Genomic DNA, 14,564 nt, shown 5'->3' with positions numbered 1-14,564 from the left:
GCGATAGTTGTGTTAAGAGATTTTGTTATAAAAATGTAAACTAACATTGGAATGTTAGTTTCTGCCAAAAAACTGCCTTCTGCAAAACAATGATTAAAGATGTTGAGAAGCCTAAGGTGAGGAGGTATTAGCAAAGGCAATGAAGTGCAGACCTCTTAAACTCCCTCATGATATCAGAGGCCCTGCTGTGGGCGGTGGCATGCAGCTGAGCTCTGGCTCCTCCTGCAGCCTGCTCATTGAACCCATACCTCAGGCTGGTGAGGAGCTGATCTCTTGACAAATGAATTCCCTCTTTTGATAAAATGAGGCCACTTGGTGCAAGCATCCCCAGAAGAGCAAAGTGCTGTTAAGTATTTATTGCAAGTATGCATCTAAATACAGTAAAGCTGATAACCCAGACTCAGTTTTGTCATCTTGCTGCAGTTAGCGTCAGAGGCAGTGCATTTCCTTCGCTCTTGTTAGGAAGGATGGGGCAAACAAGGAGGAGAGTTTGCCTTGAAACATCCCCAAGGATATCATTATAAGTATCTGGTGAGGAGAAGAAAAACAGGACAGCGGTTTCAATGCCAACCTTGGTAAACTTGACAAGTTGACAGAAGGGGCCCTTTTCCATAGAGCCCTGCCTCTGGCCTTGGTGTCAGTCAGGCTTCCTGCATGCAGAGTCAGTGCTAAGAAATAAACCTAATAGAATAGGAAACATTTAGATGAAACAATTTAAGGTAGCAGGGCATAACTGAATGCATCTAATTGTCTGTCTTCTCCCACGTGATGTTGGCTTCCTTTAATCTGTTTCTTATTTAAAAAGAAAACAAAAAAACAAAACAAAAAAAAAAAAGAGGTGCCTTTAAAGTAAGCAGTCAAATGCTCCTGGCATTCAGGGTGCTGCAGGATTCCCTTATACAGTAACTATACACCAATTATTTAATATGCTATAGAATTTTAAAGCCAGCCACACTCTTCCTGCATGTCATCAATGGTCTGTGTCAATCTATCGCAAGACTGCAAAATACTTCTGGCTGTTTTCCTGACTTGATCACAGCAGCAGTGGGACAGACCTGTTCTGCACAAGAGCTATGTTTCTTTTAAATGACTATAAAGTAACTTGGTTTGGAGAAATTCTGCATGAGTAACGTCACATAAGGTTTGGTGGGAATAGGCAATGCCTTAATAGGTAGACCAGTGCCTTTGACAAAGTCTAGTCCCCCTAAAGTTCCTAGTAGGAGACTAATATTAAATAAGTTTGCATCTCATATAAGTTCTAGTCTCATAGTGAAGGACAAATAGTGGTGGTGATGGCAACTACTGCTGTCCAAAAAGTTTGGGGATTTAAACTACCATCTGTAGATCTTGAACCAAAATGGGAAACAGAAGAATAAAATCTGTTCTTTCCAGCTCCTCCGCTGGTTAATGCTGTCTGACACATCCCAGTCTCTCAGGTGTGTAAATTGCTCAGCTGTGTTGGAGGGGTCATATGAGAGTCAGAATTTGTGTGTATATGAATATATACACACACACATCCGTGCAGAGCTAACTCCAGAGTCTAAAACATATTGCAGATGGTTACAAACCACTTTCACAGGCAGCTCAGTTATGATGGAAAATGAGGTAGCTGGAGAAATTATTATGCTGTGTAAATAGCTGCTAGACATCCCTTGGTTAAATCTGTGGCCTCAGGACTGATTTTTTATTTTATTTTTTTCATTTTAAGGAGCACAGGAAGGACTGCTGGGGGCTCTCTTGCCCAGCTGAGCTTCTGTGGCAGAGTCTCCCATGTGCAGCCTTTCTGTCTATGAGCTTAAATGCACAACTAGGCACACTTTATGGCATTGCTGTTCCTTGTACATCAGAGTGGTCCAGCTGTGAATTGCCCTGCACTTAGTCTTTTTCTGGTGGCTGTGTATTTGTAGCTGGTTAACATCTGGCCAGTTGTTCAATCCACATAATTTGCCCAGTGCCTGTGCTTCTGGACCGGGCCCTTCTGGTTTTGGGTGGTCTTATAACTATCCTCGGCACAGGGCCTCAAAATGTGGGAGCTACACCTGAACTGACAGCCGTTATTGTCTCTGCTAAAAAGGAGTAAATGCTTTGTACATCAGCGCTGCGGGCCAGAGACCTTAGGGACCAGCAGGCAAGGGCAACACACGCTTCTGCTTTCCATGAAAGTTATCTTTGAAGTTTAGTACCAAATGTTTGCTATTGATGTTACTTCCAATGGGAAAGTGGGCAGCATACAGAAGCCTCTGTAAGAAGCTGTTCGAAGTGTAACTGCTCGCCTGCTTAGAAAAAGCAGCTTACTGTAGTTTTCAGTAACAGAAAGCAACTGTGAAATCCAAGACTATTAATATTTCAAAGTGTTCTGGTGACATAATAGATCATGAAAGCGAGGCTTGTATGGTTTGCGATATTACCAGAAATCCAAGAAGTATTTATAACCTTCTTCACACTTGACTATTTTTTATCATATAGAATACATTGATCCAAATATAAATGAAAATGATAGAAAGCTACAAAAACATGAAACAAGAAATATTCTTTTGTCTCTATCTCCTTTCAGCCTCAACGTCTCATACTTTCCATTTCCTTGCTCAGCTGTCTTCCTGCCCTCTTCTACCCTGGATCCCATTTTTTATACCTAGATTTATTGTTCTTTTTAGCTCCTTTGAATTCTTGTCCAATGTTTCCTATTTTGAGGTGTGAGAATACCTTTATTGCCAGAGGGAACTTGTTTGCTCTGAAAACCAGTCAATAATTCAGTGCTTCTGTGGTGTTTATTTGGACTTCCAGAGTTGTCCCTTCACTGTAAGTGTTAAAAGGCAGGATTGGACCCTCAGAGTTACTGTGGGCAAAATCCAAATTGGCTTTACGAGCAATCAAAGTTGATTGAGGACTTCACCCCACAGTTGGACTTGTGCCCCTAAATAAGTTAGGTGAGTTATAAAACCTCAGTCTTATGAACCTCTATATGTCACTCCTAGAAAGTGAAGTGATTTCTTTTTTAAAATATTCTGTAAAAAGGATTTCACGTCATCTTTTCTGCTATAAAAAATGCTCTCTTTTTCTCTAATGAAATATAATTATTTAGTCCAGTCCCTAGTATTAGCTGGAAGAGGTCTGATGGAAAGTCACTGACAAAGAAAATCAAACATGACCAAACTAAAGGAGTTCTTGAAATCCTGGATGTTCAGCAAGAAGATGAAGGTTTTTATGAATGCGTTGCAGGAAACATTCGAGGAAGAAACATTGCAAGAGGTCAATTATTTGTCTATGGTAAGCAGATTGATTAATTTCTTCATTTATTTTTTTCAGAGCTTGATAGTGTTCAGATATATTTTGTATATCAAGTCTATTAGCCCCTTACTGGAAATATGAAATGTAGTTCAGGTTAAGCTGATTAAAAAATGATTGGAGGTCTGCAGTGACCTTCACTGAATTACATCCTCAGCAAATAAAGATATTTTGCATTAAAACTCAGATTGAAAATGTGGGCTGTGCCGTGATGAAGTTGTAAAGGTTAATACATGGCAGAAAAATCCCTGGTACATTTACATGAAACATTAACGGCGGGCAGCGATTTACTCTCAACAGCTCACAGCAGTATTAAGCTGGCCTAGATGCAGATTAGGGATTTTTTGGTTCATATATGTAAAAGATTTTCACCTTTTATTCACCTTTTATTCTAGCTGAACCTTGTTGCTCCATAAACAAATGAGGGCAAAACTGGGGAAATCATCTTCCTGCCTCACTTTCCTTCTTCCTCTCCCAAAATGGGGAATAATACTTCTGTGAAACTGTTCTCTCATTTGTCTTCCCTTCCTACACATTAATTTCCTGTGATCCATGGTACACATGATGCTCCATTATAGCCAAGGTGAATTATATTCTGTTTGGTCCCATTTTTAATACCCACAGAAAGTAACATATTTGGACATAAGAGATCTGGAGATCTTTTTGTTGCCTTATGAATCTTTCAAAATAAGGGAAAATAAAATATAGCAGTAAGATGACAAGTACAAAGAGCTAGACTATAAGCCTATAATTAATATCTGTTCAGACCTTGGCAAGTTTTTGTTTTTAAGGAAATCTCTTCTCACGAAATAATATAGGCTTTGCTAAACTCCTGCAGTCCTGACTAAGATCAAGATCTATGCCAGGAAGAGAGCAGTCTGCTGTTGCTTTGAATGTTTATTTCTTTGCTTTTATGGGGGTTGTTTTTTTTTTTTTTCATTGCCCACTAATTTTCACAGAATGTCAATCAAGCAGTTCCATTAAAATTAAGTTCAGTAGATTACCTGTGCATGATTGATAACAGCATAGGCAATTACAAAGTAATGATCAGTTAATGTAATTTGAAATAATGTGCTTATTTATTGTGCTTTGTAAATTAATTAATAGTTGTTCATAGTGAAATATATAAACAGCACTTGTGAAGCATTTGCACAAGGTTTTATCATATTAGGAGTGTGTTGGGATATTACCTATTTAATTTACTTCCTCTTAATTTCTGTGCTGCTGTGGTTTTGTTTGCTGTGTAGGCAGCTCGTCTCTAGGAAGTAGAGTTTCTTGGGCACTGGCTGCTGCTTTGTTTGGTATTTATATCTGTGTCTTAGGCTCAGAGAACAATGAAGATGACACATAATTAGAATCACTTAAGCATGGGGGGTTTATCCCATATACATGTACTTTCCTGTTGTTTGAAACAGGTGTTTGGCATTGTTGTAATCTAATGCTGAACCACTTCAGGGTGCTTTGTTGGGGCACAGTCGTGACCTATCCCCTAGGGTCATGCTATGGAGGGAGGTTTTTTTTAGTACCTTGTTCTGCTGCCTCAAAGGGTAACAATTCTCTTCCTAAAATAAAATTATTGTATATGAGAACAGTGTGTGTTTATACATGCTCATACATGGAGTCTGCAGAGTTGACTTAATAACCCAGTGAAGAATCTGTAATGGGATTCTGAGACACCAACCACATATCCTAGACACGGAGGGATGCAAGCTTGCAAGTGGCTTTGGTGTATCCCAAAGCCAAGTGGTTGTTGGTCTTTTTGCCTAGGTCTCATTCACCTACATATTGGCAACTGTTTGAAGTGTTGGTCTGCTTCATGCTAATTCCTGCTCAACTCCATCATTCAGTGCTTAGTTGCGTGTTTACAGAACTTGTGTGGGATTTTTTGCAAATTTTGCTTTTATGCAGCAATGAATTTGTTAATGTGCCACAAACGTTCAAAAGCTGTTCTGAATAACACTAATTCCTTTGTGTAGTATTTGTTGTAAGTTACATCTTGCTTTCAACATGTGCTAGGAAACCCTGGTCTCAGGTGTGTGAGTAAAACAGAGGGGTAGCACTTGATATCTGTGAGTTTCATTAACTACCGACTAATAATTTGGATATTTCTCCTTTTGGTACAGAAATCAAAGAACACGGAGAAGATGGCTGGCTTTCAGAAAGTAGGGGTCTTATTGCTTTCAGAAAGCATGCCCAGAATTTCAGGCATCTAAAATAACTGCTTGTGCAAATCTTGGCCATAAAACTGAATAATATCTAAACTGAATTTCCTGACCGCTTCCCAAGTTAGTCTTGAAGTTCTGTGCTAGAAGATTTGTTATGTGGAATTCACTTGCAATATATTATGAATGTGTTGGTCAACTACTAATTAGCTTTTGTCAGTTCATTAATTAATGGTAGTGTAACTCCAGCAAAATCATTTCTCCTGCTTAAAATGGCTTGCGTATTCTTTTCAGAACTCCCTGAATGGGATAAAAAAATCCAAAATGCCTTTCTGTCTCTCTATGACAGTTTGTTTTGGGAATGTAAGGCAAAAGGAAAACCAAGCCCTTCCTACAGCTGGTTAAAAAATGGCCAGCCTCTCACATCAGAGGTAAGGTTCCTGTCTTGTTAGCTTTCTTGTTCATCTTGGTTTTACAAGGTTTAGTCACAGTATTCACTTTACAACAGTACCTTTTTCATAAATTTATTATGCTTAACATATGAAAATAAATAGCACAACCTCTCTGCAGCACAAAGCTTCTACTTTGAATTCATATACATTGAAATGTATAGTATTGTCAGTTATAATTTCTTACAGGGCATCTGAGTGCTACAAGACATGACAATAACATGGATGGGTTTAAAAATAGCTATTACAGGTAGTGAAAGAGGACTCCGTCCAGAAATAGAGAGCACATCTGTAGACAGTCTGTAGTTTGGGAAGTCAGTAGGATGCCAATTGACAATGGAGGAGTATTTCAGAGCAATCTGGTCAGCCTGTTAACCTGCACTTTTCTGTGGTTTCTGCTCTTAACCTGTAGGCAGAATTGACCTTTGGTCTGATGCAGTATGGCCATTTTTATGCTATGTTAGTCCTTTAACTGAATTAGCTCTGAAAATCAGTTAATATTGAGTTTAATATTTATATGGTACTATGTAGAGGAATAATAGACCTAAAGAAACCATATAAAGTTATAAGGAAATGGAGAACAAGTGGAAAAATCTCACTTAAAGGACAAAGAAGGATGACAGTGGAGAGAAGTAATGTAGTGGTAGGAGTGGGGTACAAGAGGGGAAGTCAAATGGAGTTCAAACAATTAAGCAAGCAGATCAGCTACTTATGCCATTAAGTTTTTGAGAACTTGGCTTTGGTTCTTTCAGGGCAGTATAAGTATTCTTTTGTGATGGCCAAGCTTTGGCACATTAGTCTTCTAAATATCTGTGGCAAGATTCAATGTTTATGTACTGCTAAAGCCAACTTTCCCTTTTAATTAAGCACCTATTCAGTATCTATTGGGTGTAAAGTGGCATGGCTTATCCGTAATGCACTTTTACTTGGTATGAAAAAAATAATCCTGTGATTAATTTCTATCTAGCAAGAACATACAGAAGTACTTTCAAAACATATAGGTTAAATTAACACCTACTGGGTTGCAAAACCAGCACTTGTTTGATTTACTAGTGTATGTTTGAAACAATGGGAGAAAGGTCCAATCTTCCTTATGATTTTCTTCAGGATTAGTCCTCAACAGAGTTCAACTAGCATCTGAGAAGGCTAGCTAGAATTTACTTCGATTGCAATTTTTCAAAACCCAAGAGTTTTACTCATATTGTCACCTGTCCCTAAGCAAGATTATCTGGTTTCTCTTTTTGAAGACAGTGATATTTAGAGTCTGTTGCTTTTCAATTGCATCGTTTCAATAAAAAAAAGATAAAACACTCTACAGAAACATTTTCAACCAACACTTTCACAGTACTTACAGTGTATTGTAAATGGAATACTTCAGGCAACAAAATGCAGAATGTCATTGCTCAGTGGACAAAATGGATATTTTGGAGGTGAAAGTACAAGGAAGGTATAATAAAATATTAAGTCTGTCACAGCACCCTGCTTGTTGGAAATATCATGGGAAGAATACCTCCCAGACACTTTCCACCTTGGGACTTCATCTAAGGATATTGTTTGCTCTCTGTCAAACCTTTTCTCCCTGGCCACCTAGTTGGTCATCTCTGCATTATTCCTGTGTGTGTACATGGTGTGCTTTATTCTTCTCTTTGTCTATGTAGCTCAAAAGAGCCAGCTGAGAATCGTGGGGAATTTAGCATGTGTATGAAGTGTGAGTGTTGCTTCAGAAGGGGGTTTTGTATTCAAAGGAAGTTTGTAAAAAATAAATAAATAAATAAATAAAATAGAATGCACCAAGAGGATAGCAAACAGCCTGAAGGTAAAACTAAGTATGCAGAATATATCTGTAGCAAGAGCCTCAAAAAATTAACAGTAGATAAGTAATGTAATGTTGTTAATTAGTTTGCAGTGCACCAGCCATATAACCGCAGGCTGTGCTCATCATATTTCCAAGCTAAACAAGGTTGGACTGGGTCAGTTTTTGGTTGAGAGACCTCCAAGGAAAAGCCAGAGTACTAAAAAACAGTTCCTTGGCTCAATAGGCAACTCTCTCCCCTCTGAAGTACAGCAAGAGAAATTCCCTGACAGAGATGCAAAGAGCTTACCTGTGGCAGCTTAGCAAGTTAGGCTGTACGCATTCAGCAAATCACAAATGTTTTAGGTGCTTTATAGGTGTTCTGCAAGGGACTGTACTATTTAATGTAAAAACATATGTTCCTCTTACTGTTTCAGAGGCAGTAGAGTCACACTAAAATAGTAGCATAATAATAATAGTAATATCCCTTCTCTGATGTGTGCTTGGTGATGGAATTCCCTGTTGTTCTTTTCTTCCACGCCAATAGGTTTTGGAGAACATATTCTCTCTTACTTCTCAGTATTATGTTTTGCTGTGGAGCTATGATTGTCTCCAGAAGTTAGCAATGGTTATTTTGCAAAATATTTAGATTAAAGTTATGTTTGCATCATGAAACGTTCTTTATTTCTTAAGATAAAGCAAACAAAACTCCTTTTAATGCACCCAGAAAAAAAAGCTGTGGTCCAAATTTACATACTGTGCAGTTTCCTCTATTTCAGCAGAATTACATCAAAGCAATATATGGTGAATACAAATTCAAGCCATGAAGAACATGTTTTTTTTTCTGACTTGAATAGTTACCTGTGGGTTTTCAATAGGATTTTAAGTGTTGGTTTCAGCAGAACTTTCAGTGGATCATTTTTCTGTGACTTGGAGGTGATGACATTTAAACTTCAGTTATTTGAACACCTCTGTCTCCCACAGATTCTTTCTGATTATCTTCAATTATCATTGTTAGATTTGTCTAATAGAAAAGGAGGGTAAATCATCCCTCACCATGCCCCTGGAGAGGGATGTAGGTGCTGCTTCTCAGGAGCCATATGGAAGATGCTCCGGGTTTCCAGCATGGTGCAGCCGTGCCTGCCCTCCAGTAGCTGCTTCTGTCTTTTTCGTGGTGAAGCATGCCCAGGTTCACAGCTCGGCAAAGCAGGCAAACACATGTCACAGCTGGAACATCTGGGGAAACCTGCCCAAGGCAATGACTCTGCAACATGTGCCTTGAAAAGCTTTGAAGAGTTAGGGTCTGAAAATACATCCATCATAATTGATGTATGCATTGTAATTCTGATGAGTCTGTCTAACGTGATTTCCAAAAATATCTCCACTTTGAATTATCAGCATGATACCAAAAATCTTTGGGATTGTACATTTATTGGCTCTGTCAATGTTTTTTGCTTGTTTTTCTTTTATCAGGAGAGAATCCAAATATACAATGGAACTCTTACCATACCGATGCTGAATATGTCAGACTCTGGCCTGTATCAGTGTGTAGCAGAAAACAAGTATGATACTATATATGCCAATGCTGAATTGCGGGTGATAGGTGAGTAAATGTCATTAAAATGAAGACACTGAGTATAATAGGACATTGCTTTCAAAAATCTGAAATTAAGAAATAACTAGATTAAATTCCACCTGGCAGTTCAAGCACGTTCATGTTTCCTTGCTTGTGCTTCAAGAACTATATGGGAATGTTTTTGGATTTCGTGGCTGGTTTAAGGGCAAAATCCTAATCTCATTTGTAGTCTGTTTTTCACATGCACTCAACTTTAAAGAATACTATTTTTCGCTTAATATTTTGAGATATTAATAGCTATTCTGAAGTTTTAAAAATCATTTCAGGAAGTGGGAAAAATAGTTCTAACATTAAAGAACATGGCAAATGTTTATATAAAAGTAAATAACATACAACAAATAATCTAAATGATTACCAGAGAACCACATAAAATATATATTTTTCACGTTATAAGTGTTCCGCTATCAATATGAAAATATAAAGGTTTTTCTACAGCCAAGTACTGCTGAAAGTGGTAAAACACTGACTTCAGGAGTAATTAACTGTTGTAGGTCTTAAGGAGAATTTTCCCATAAAATACTGCACGTCTGTGCATACGCTTTGAGTCAGTTAATAAAGAGAAAATTATTGATAAATTGTAAATGCATGTTCTAAACTCTGCAGATGAATACCTGTGGCTAGGATCAGGAAAAGTATTTATGCTGCTGATGAAGCTTTGCTCAGGAACCTCCTCTGCAGACAGACCTCTTCTCCCAGTCTGCGCAGAATCCTGAGGAAGGATTGTGTGACTGGAGACTTTAGAAACAGCAACATAAATGAGACTCAATGAATTCTGTGCTTTGGTATTTAAATATATTTTTCACGTTTGATACAACTACTCTTGCAGAAAGCTTAAAAGCAAAGCAATTATTGGATTCACCTACTACGTTACTCAGAAATTAGCTAGTTCATTTAATAACTTGTCAACTGCATACCATTGTGATCTTTATTTTTAGCTGCGGCCCCTGATTTTTCAAAAAATCCTGTGAAAAAAATCTCCATTGTTCAAGTTGGAGGTGAAGTTACAATTGGTTGTAAACCAAGTGCTTCTCCCAGAGCAGTTATTAACTGGAGAAAAGGCTCAGAGGTGCTGCGGCAGAACAAAAGGTACTGTAATAAACTAGTTGCTGGATTGTTGGGTGTTCTGTTTTAATATAATTTAAACATCACTGAAACACAGCTGACTTAGTATTGCTTTTGACAGCTCATTGACAGAAAACTTTGATGCCAGAGGCCTACTCTTCTTTAGCAGTGGCCATACAGTTCTGCAGCTATAAAGCTGATTGAGAACAAAGACAAACCGAATACACCCGGGTAATTGTATGATACATAAGCTCAAGTTCATCAACAGTTAATTCACTGGAATACTATCAGAGCTGACTGTTTACCACATGCAAAGCCTGAGTGAATCAGCTTCATGTAGGAGACATCAGTGGAGGCTTCAGAGAAGTGGAATATACCCTCAGGCTGCAGCATAATTGCTTAGCAGCTGTACAGGTTGTACAATAACCCATATCGAAATCACCCTACAGATCCCCTGTCTTTTCTGTTTAGGCAGGATTTAGCCACTGGACCAACATGCCAGTACGCTCCCTAGCCAACTGATATGTAGTTGCATGGTCTTAGCAGAACATTACTGACATTGGGTCTAAAATGGCTGATAGTTTATTTGTGGGTTGCCACAAACTATGCTTAGTACTGTATACTGTATGCCAATGCTAGTTACACAGTAAAGCATTAACTCAAGTCAATAAGTTGCTTTTAATGCAAGACACAGTATGTAACCATGATTCTATTTCCATGTGGAAATGTAGGTAGATGAGTGAAATGGACAAGTGTCTAAGAACTATAATCTTTATCTCTTTCAGTTCATGAATATAACAGCAATATAGCAAATAGTATACGTTGTTAATAAAAGTAAATTTGAGTAGACGTGAAAAATGCAAAGCTGAGAAGAGGTATTTCATGTAGGTAGTTGCAATAAAACAAAGCTATGGGTAAGCAATCTGTGCCAGAGTCTGTAGAGAACTTTCCATTGATTTTTTTTTTTTTTTTTCCATCCTGTCAATAATGCCAGTTTTATTTTCTATTTAACTGCTCAGTTATTAACTGAAAATATTTTCCTAACCAGTGCTCAGTCAAATCTTTTATTTTCATTTTTGTATGGTCTATTCCACAAAAAAAGCCTATTCATTCCTACTGTATGGAGACTCAGTCTACCCCTGTAGGACACAAAACATTCCCATTATGCAGTTTACCATGGGTAAACCCTGACACTGAGTACAGGAGCAAGAAGGGCACCATCTAGAACTTGCATTGTAAATCACTGAATTAAGCCTAGACCTTGCTACTTCCAGCACCATGGTATTCCCCATCTGATCTGCTTATAAAAAAAAAATAAAATATTTACATACTGCGTGCCATATTTACTTGTACTTCTGTATTAATTTACTAACAATTATAAGCATGCTGCAATTTTTGAGCATCCCAGAAGGCCTTCTGCTGCTGAGCAAAAGTAAACAAAAGGAGCAAGATTTGCACTGAGGCAAATGCAAGGGATTTTAAACACTCCGTGTGCAAAACAATATTACCAGGGTGTCCACTGGTGTGAAGTAGAATTTTAGGCTTTTTTTATTATTGAATGACAAAATAGATAATGCCACAGTTTTAAAGAAGATAAAATATATCGTCTATATGTTTTTTTTTTTTTTTCCAGAGATCTTTGATAGAAAGCAGAAATGAAATGAGGATCTGTGTAGCTGTAATTTCTCTTCACAGCTAATTAAAGTACTAAAATCACACATCTTTCCTCATAAAAAAGAAAGAACCTGCTCTGTCTTTCTGTATGTATGATTAAATCCTGACATGTACCATACAGATGCGCTGTTTTAACTAAAGCTTTCCTTATATCTGCTCACATTTCATTATGCAGTGTTTATAGTCTACGTGGATTTCTCTTCTAGGTTTTTAAAATCTGTTTGGGCTATATATGCTGGGGGGGAGAAATACCAGTCCCTTATGGTTCTGACAGCAAAACTGTGATGGACGTACTGAAAAATAAGTCAAACCACATAGCTTCCTGAGAATGATTTGGACAAATTCAATCTTTTGTTACAGAAATAGTGCAACTAGACCTATTTCACCCTAAGGGAAAAAGGATGTTCGTTCTTTTTCACCTTCTTCCTTTCACTTGTGATAATAGGTTATGATGGTCATGCATGCATAGTTACTGCTGTCCCTGAACCTCTGAGCTATTAATATCACACAACACTGCTTTATATTAATGTCAGTTTAAGTGTGTAAATATAGATGTGCTAAATAGGAAAAGTTAATTAATAGACTATGCATCTTATTAATAAAGGCACCATGAAATACTTTATACTTGATTTCCTCTGGGGTTCTTCTGTCAAGCCTTTTTATATTTACAAAGCTGCAGTACTTGGGTGAAGGTCCTCAGCCTTTGAAGATGTTTTCTTCCTGCCCCATTCCTCTCTCCCGTCTTCTCTGTAGTTCAAAAACACCTTTACCTGAATCTTCACTTATTTTTATACTCTAGCTGATGTAGAATGGTTTATTACATTTGAATCATACACAAGTCCTTCAAAAAAATTTCCCAATCAATTTTTTACATTAAATGGGAAAGCAAATATACATATATCAGGTCTACTTACTGTTCTTCTTAGTGTTCCTTCTACACTGAGTATTCTATTTCATAGCTCTCAAAAATAATTGATTTTCACCCTAATTCATATGGGTCACCTTTTGTGTAGTGGGCTTTATCTTTGGCTAGTGCAGCTGGCCACTTCGGAGTGGCAATGTGAGATTATCAGCTACAGGAATCAAAAGAAATCCCATGGTTGGCGAATCCTTGTTTATGTAATCCTTGTTTATGTCTTCTCTGTCTTCATGTGATTCCTCTAGTCAGCTTCTACGTATTGTCTAGTACAGCTTCAAGATTTCTTTTGGGAAACTGACCTCCTCCTTTGAATCCAATTTTTGTGAAATAGGCTTTTGGGAGCAAAGCCACTTGTCCAATGGGCTGCTGTCAAAGTTGGAAGAGATTTATTTGCCCTTTGCCAAATGCAAGACCTTTCCTTGGCATGTGCTGTGGATTTTAGCTAATGTGGAGATTAAATGCGGCAGAGAAAAAGAACAAACGTAACGCTATGAACTCCCAAGCTGGGGATTTTGACACAGATAGGAGCTATTTTTCTGTTATGTATTCTCAATAAATCCAGAGGGAGTTTTCTTCATCTCACACCTCACTTTTATCATCTTATGCACCCACTGAGGAAAAGTGGAAAAGAAAGAGTGGAAAGAAACAATTCATATATTAAAACAAATTTGCAAGTTTAGACTCTGATTTTATCATGAATGTATGTCATATCATCTTCAGTGGATTCAGGATGTTTTGTTTTTATTTTTTTTAAATTGATATAAACATTTTAATAAATGGGAATTAGAACCCTATTTACTTACCAGGGAGAGGTGCTGTTCCCTCAGCATGAACCAAGGATCCCCAAACACTGTAGTGAATGCATATAAACATATGTGATTCACTCCACTCAGAATTTTAATGAAGATAGCTGAGGGAAAACAAAAAAATGAGGTAGGCTGAAAAAATGCATTAGTCATATGCAGCACTTTCCATGCATTAATAATCAGTAAAAAGCAAATATTCATAATTTAAGTTCTTTTCTGGGGACTGGACAAGAAGTATGTTTAGGGGTTAATAAGATATGCTCAATATGTGTTGGCTCCTGGTCTTGCCTGTAGGACGGTCTTCAACCCCATCTCAGTGAAGGATGGTAATTGATTCTCTGCCATAAACAAAGCTGCTCTACCTGGTAAGTGTGGCATGGGAGAGAGAATTTATTTTTTGTATTTTACATTCAAGTTACTGCCATTTCTCAAAGGAAATATGGCAGAGTGATTGAGCACTGAAATGAAAAGCTGTCTTTCAACAACCTTATACAAAGAAAACTGAGCAGATGTTGTGATTGGAGACTACCACTAAGGGTTAGAAGAATTATCTGGTAATTGCTGAGGTCTCACAGCTGCCCCTTGGAGGCTCAGGGGGATTTTCTTGCTACCAGGAGAGATGCAACAACCCAACAGGTTTCGATAACCAAAGGGTCACAGCTGTATGTTGCATCTGGGCAGTCTCCTGGGCAGGACCACTCTTCTACAACCTTCTGAGATTGCACAACTGCTGTCCACTTCTGTTTTTCTTCTGATGCTCCACTGTTTGGAATCAGGTC

At 37.9% G+C, this 14,564-nt stretch overlaps 1 protein-coding gene across 1 annotated transcript in view; it reads left to right on the top strand.

Annotated features, from left to right (window-relative positions):
* Positions 1 to 14,564, top strand: part of CNTN6 (contactin 6) — a gene marked incomplete at both ends in the record, with an annotated part of 116,297 nt that overhangs the window by 69,414 nt on the left and 32,319 nt on the right. Inside the window, 4 exons of the mRNA XM_082768564.1 lie at positions 3,083 to 3,267; positions 5,742 to 5,878; positions 9,162 to 9,291; positions 10,260 to 10,410. Coding sequence (XP_082624690.1) covers positions 3,083 to 3,267; positions 5,742 to 5,878; positions 9,162 to 9,291; positions 10,260 to 10,410 — 603 coding nt within the window. The remainder of the gene's footprint in view (positions 1 to 3,082; positions 3,268 to 5,741; positions 5,879 to 9,161; positions 9,292 to 10,259; positions 10,411 to 14,564) is intronic.

This window comes from Aythya marila (genome assembly GCF_965140915.1).
Source record: "Aythya marila genome assembly, chromosome: 10".
Taxonomy (NCBI): Eukaryota; Metazoa; Chordata; class Aves; order Anseriformes; family Anatidae; genus Aythya; species Aythya marila.
The sequence above is the reverse complement of the archived record's forward strand: the minus strand, read 5'-3'. Positions and strand labels throughout refer to the sequence as shown.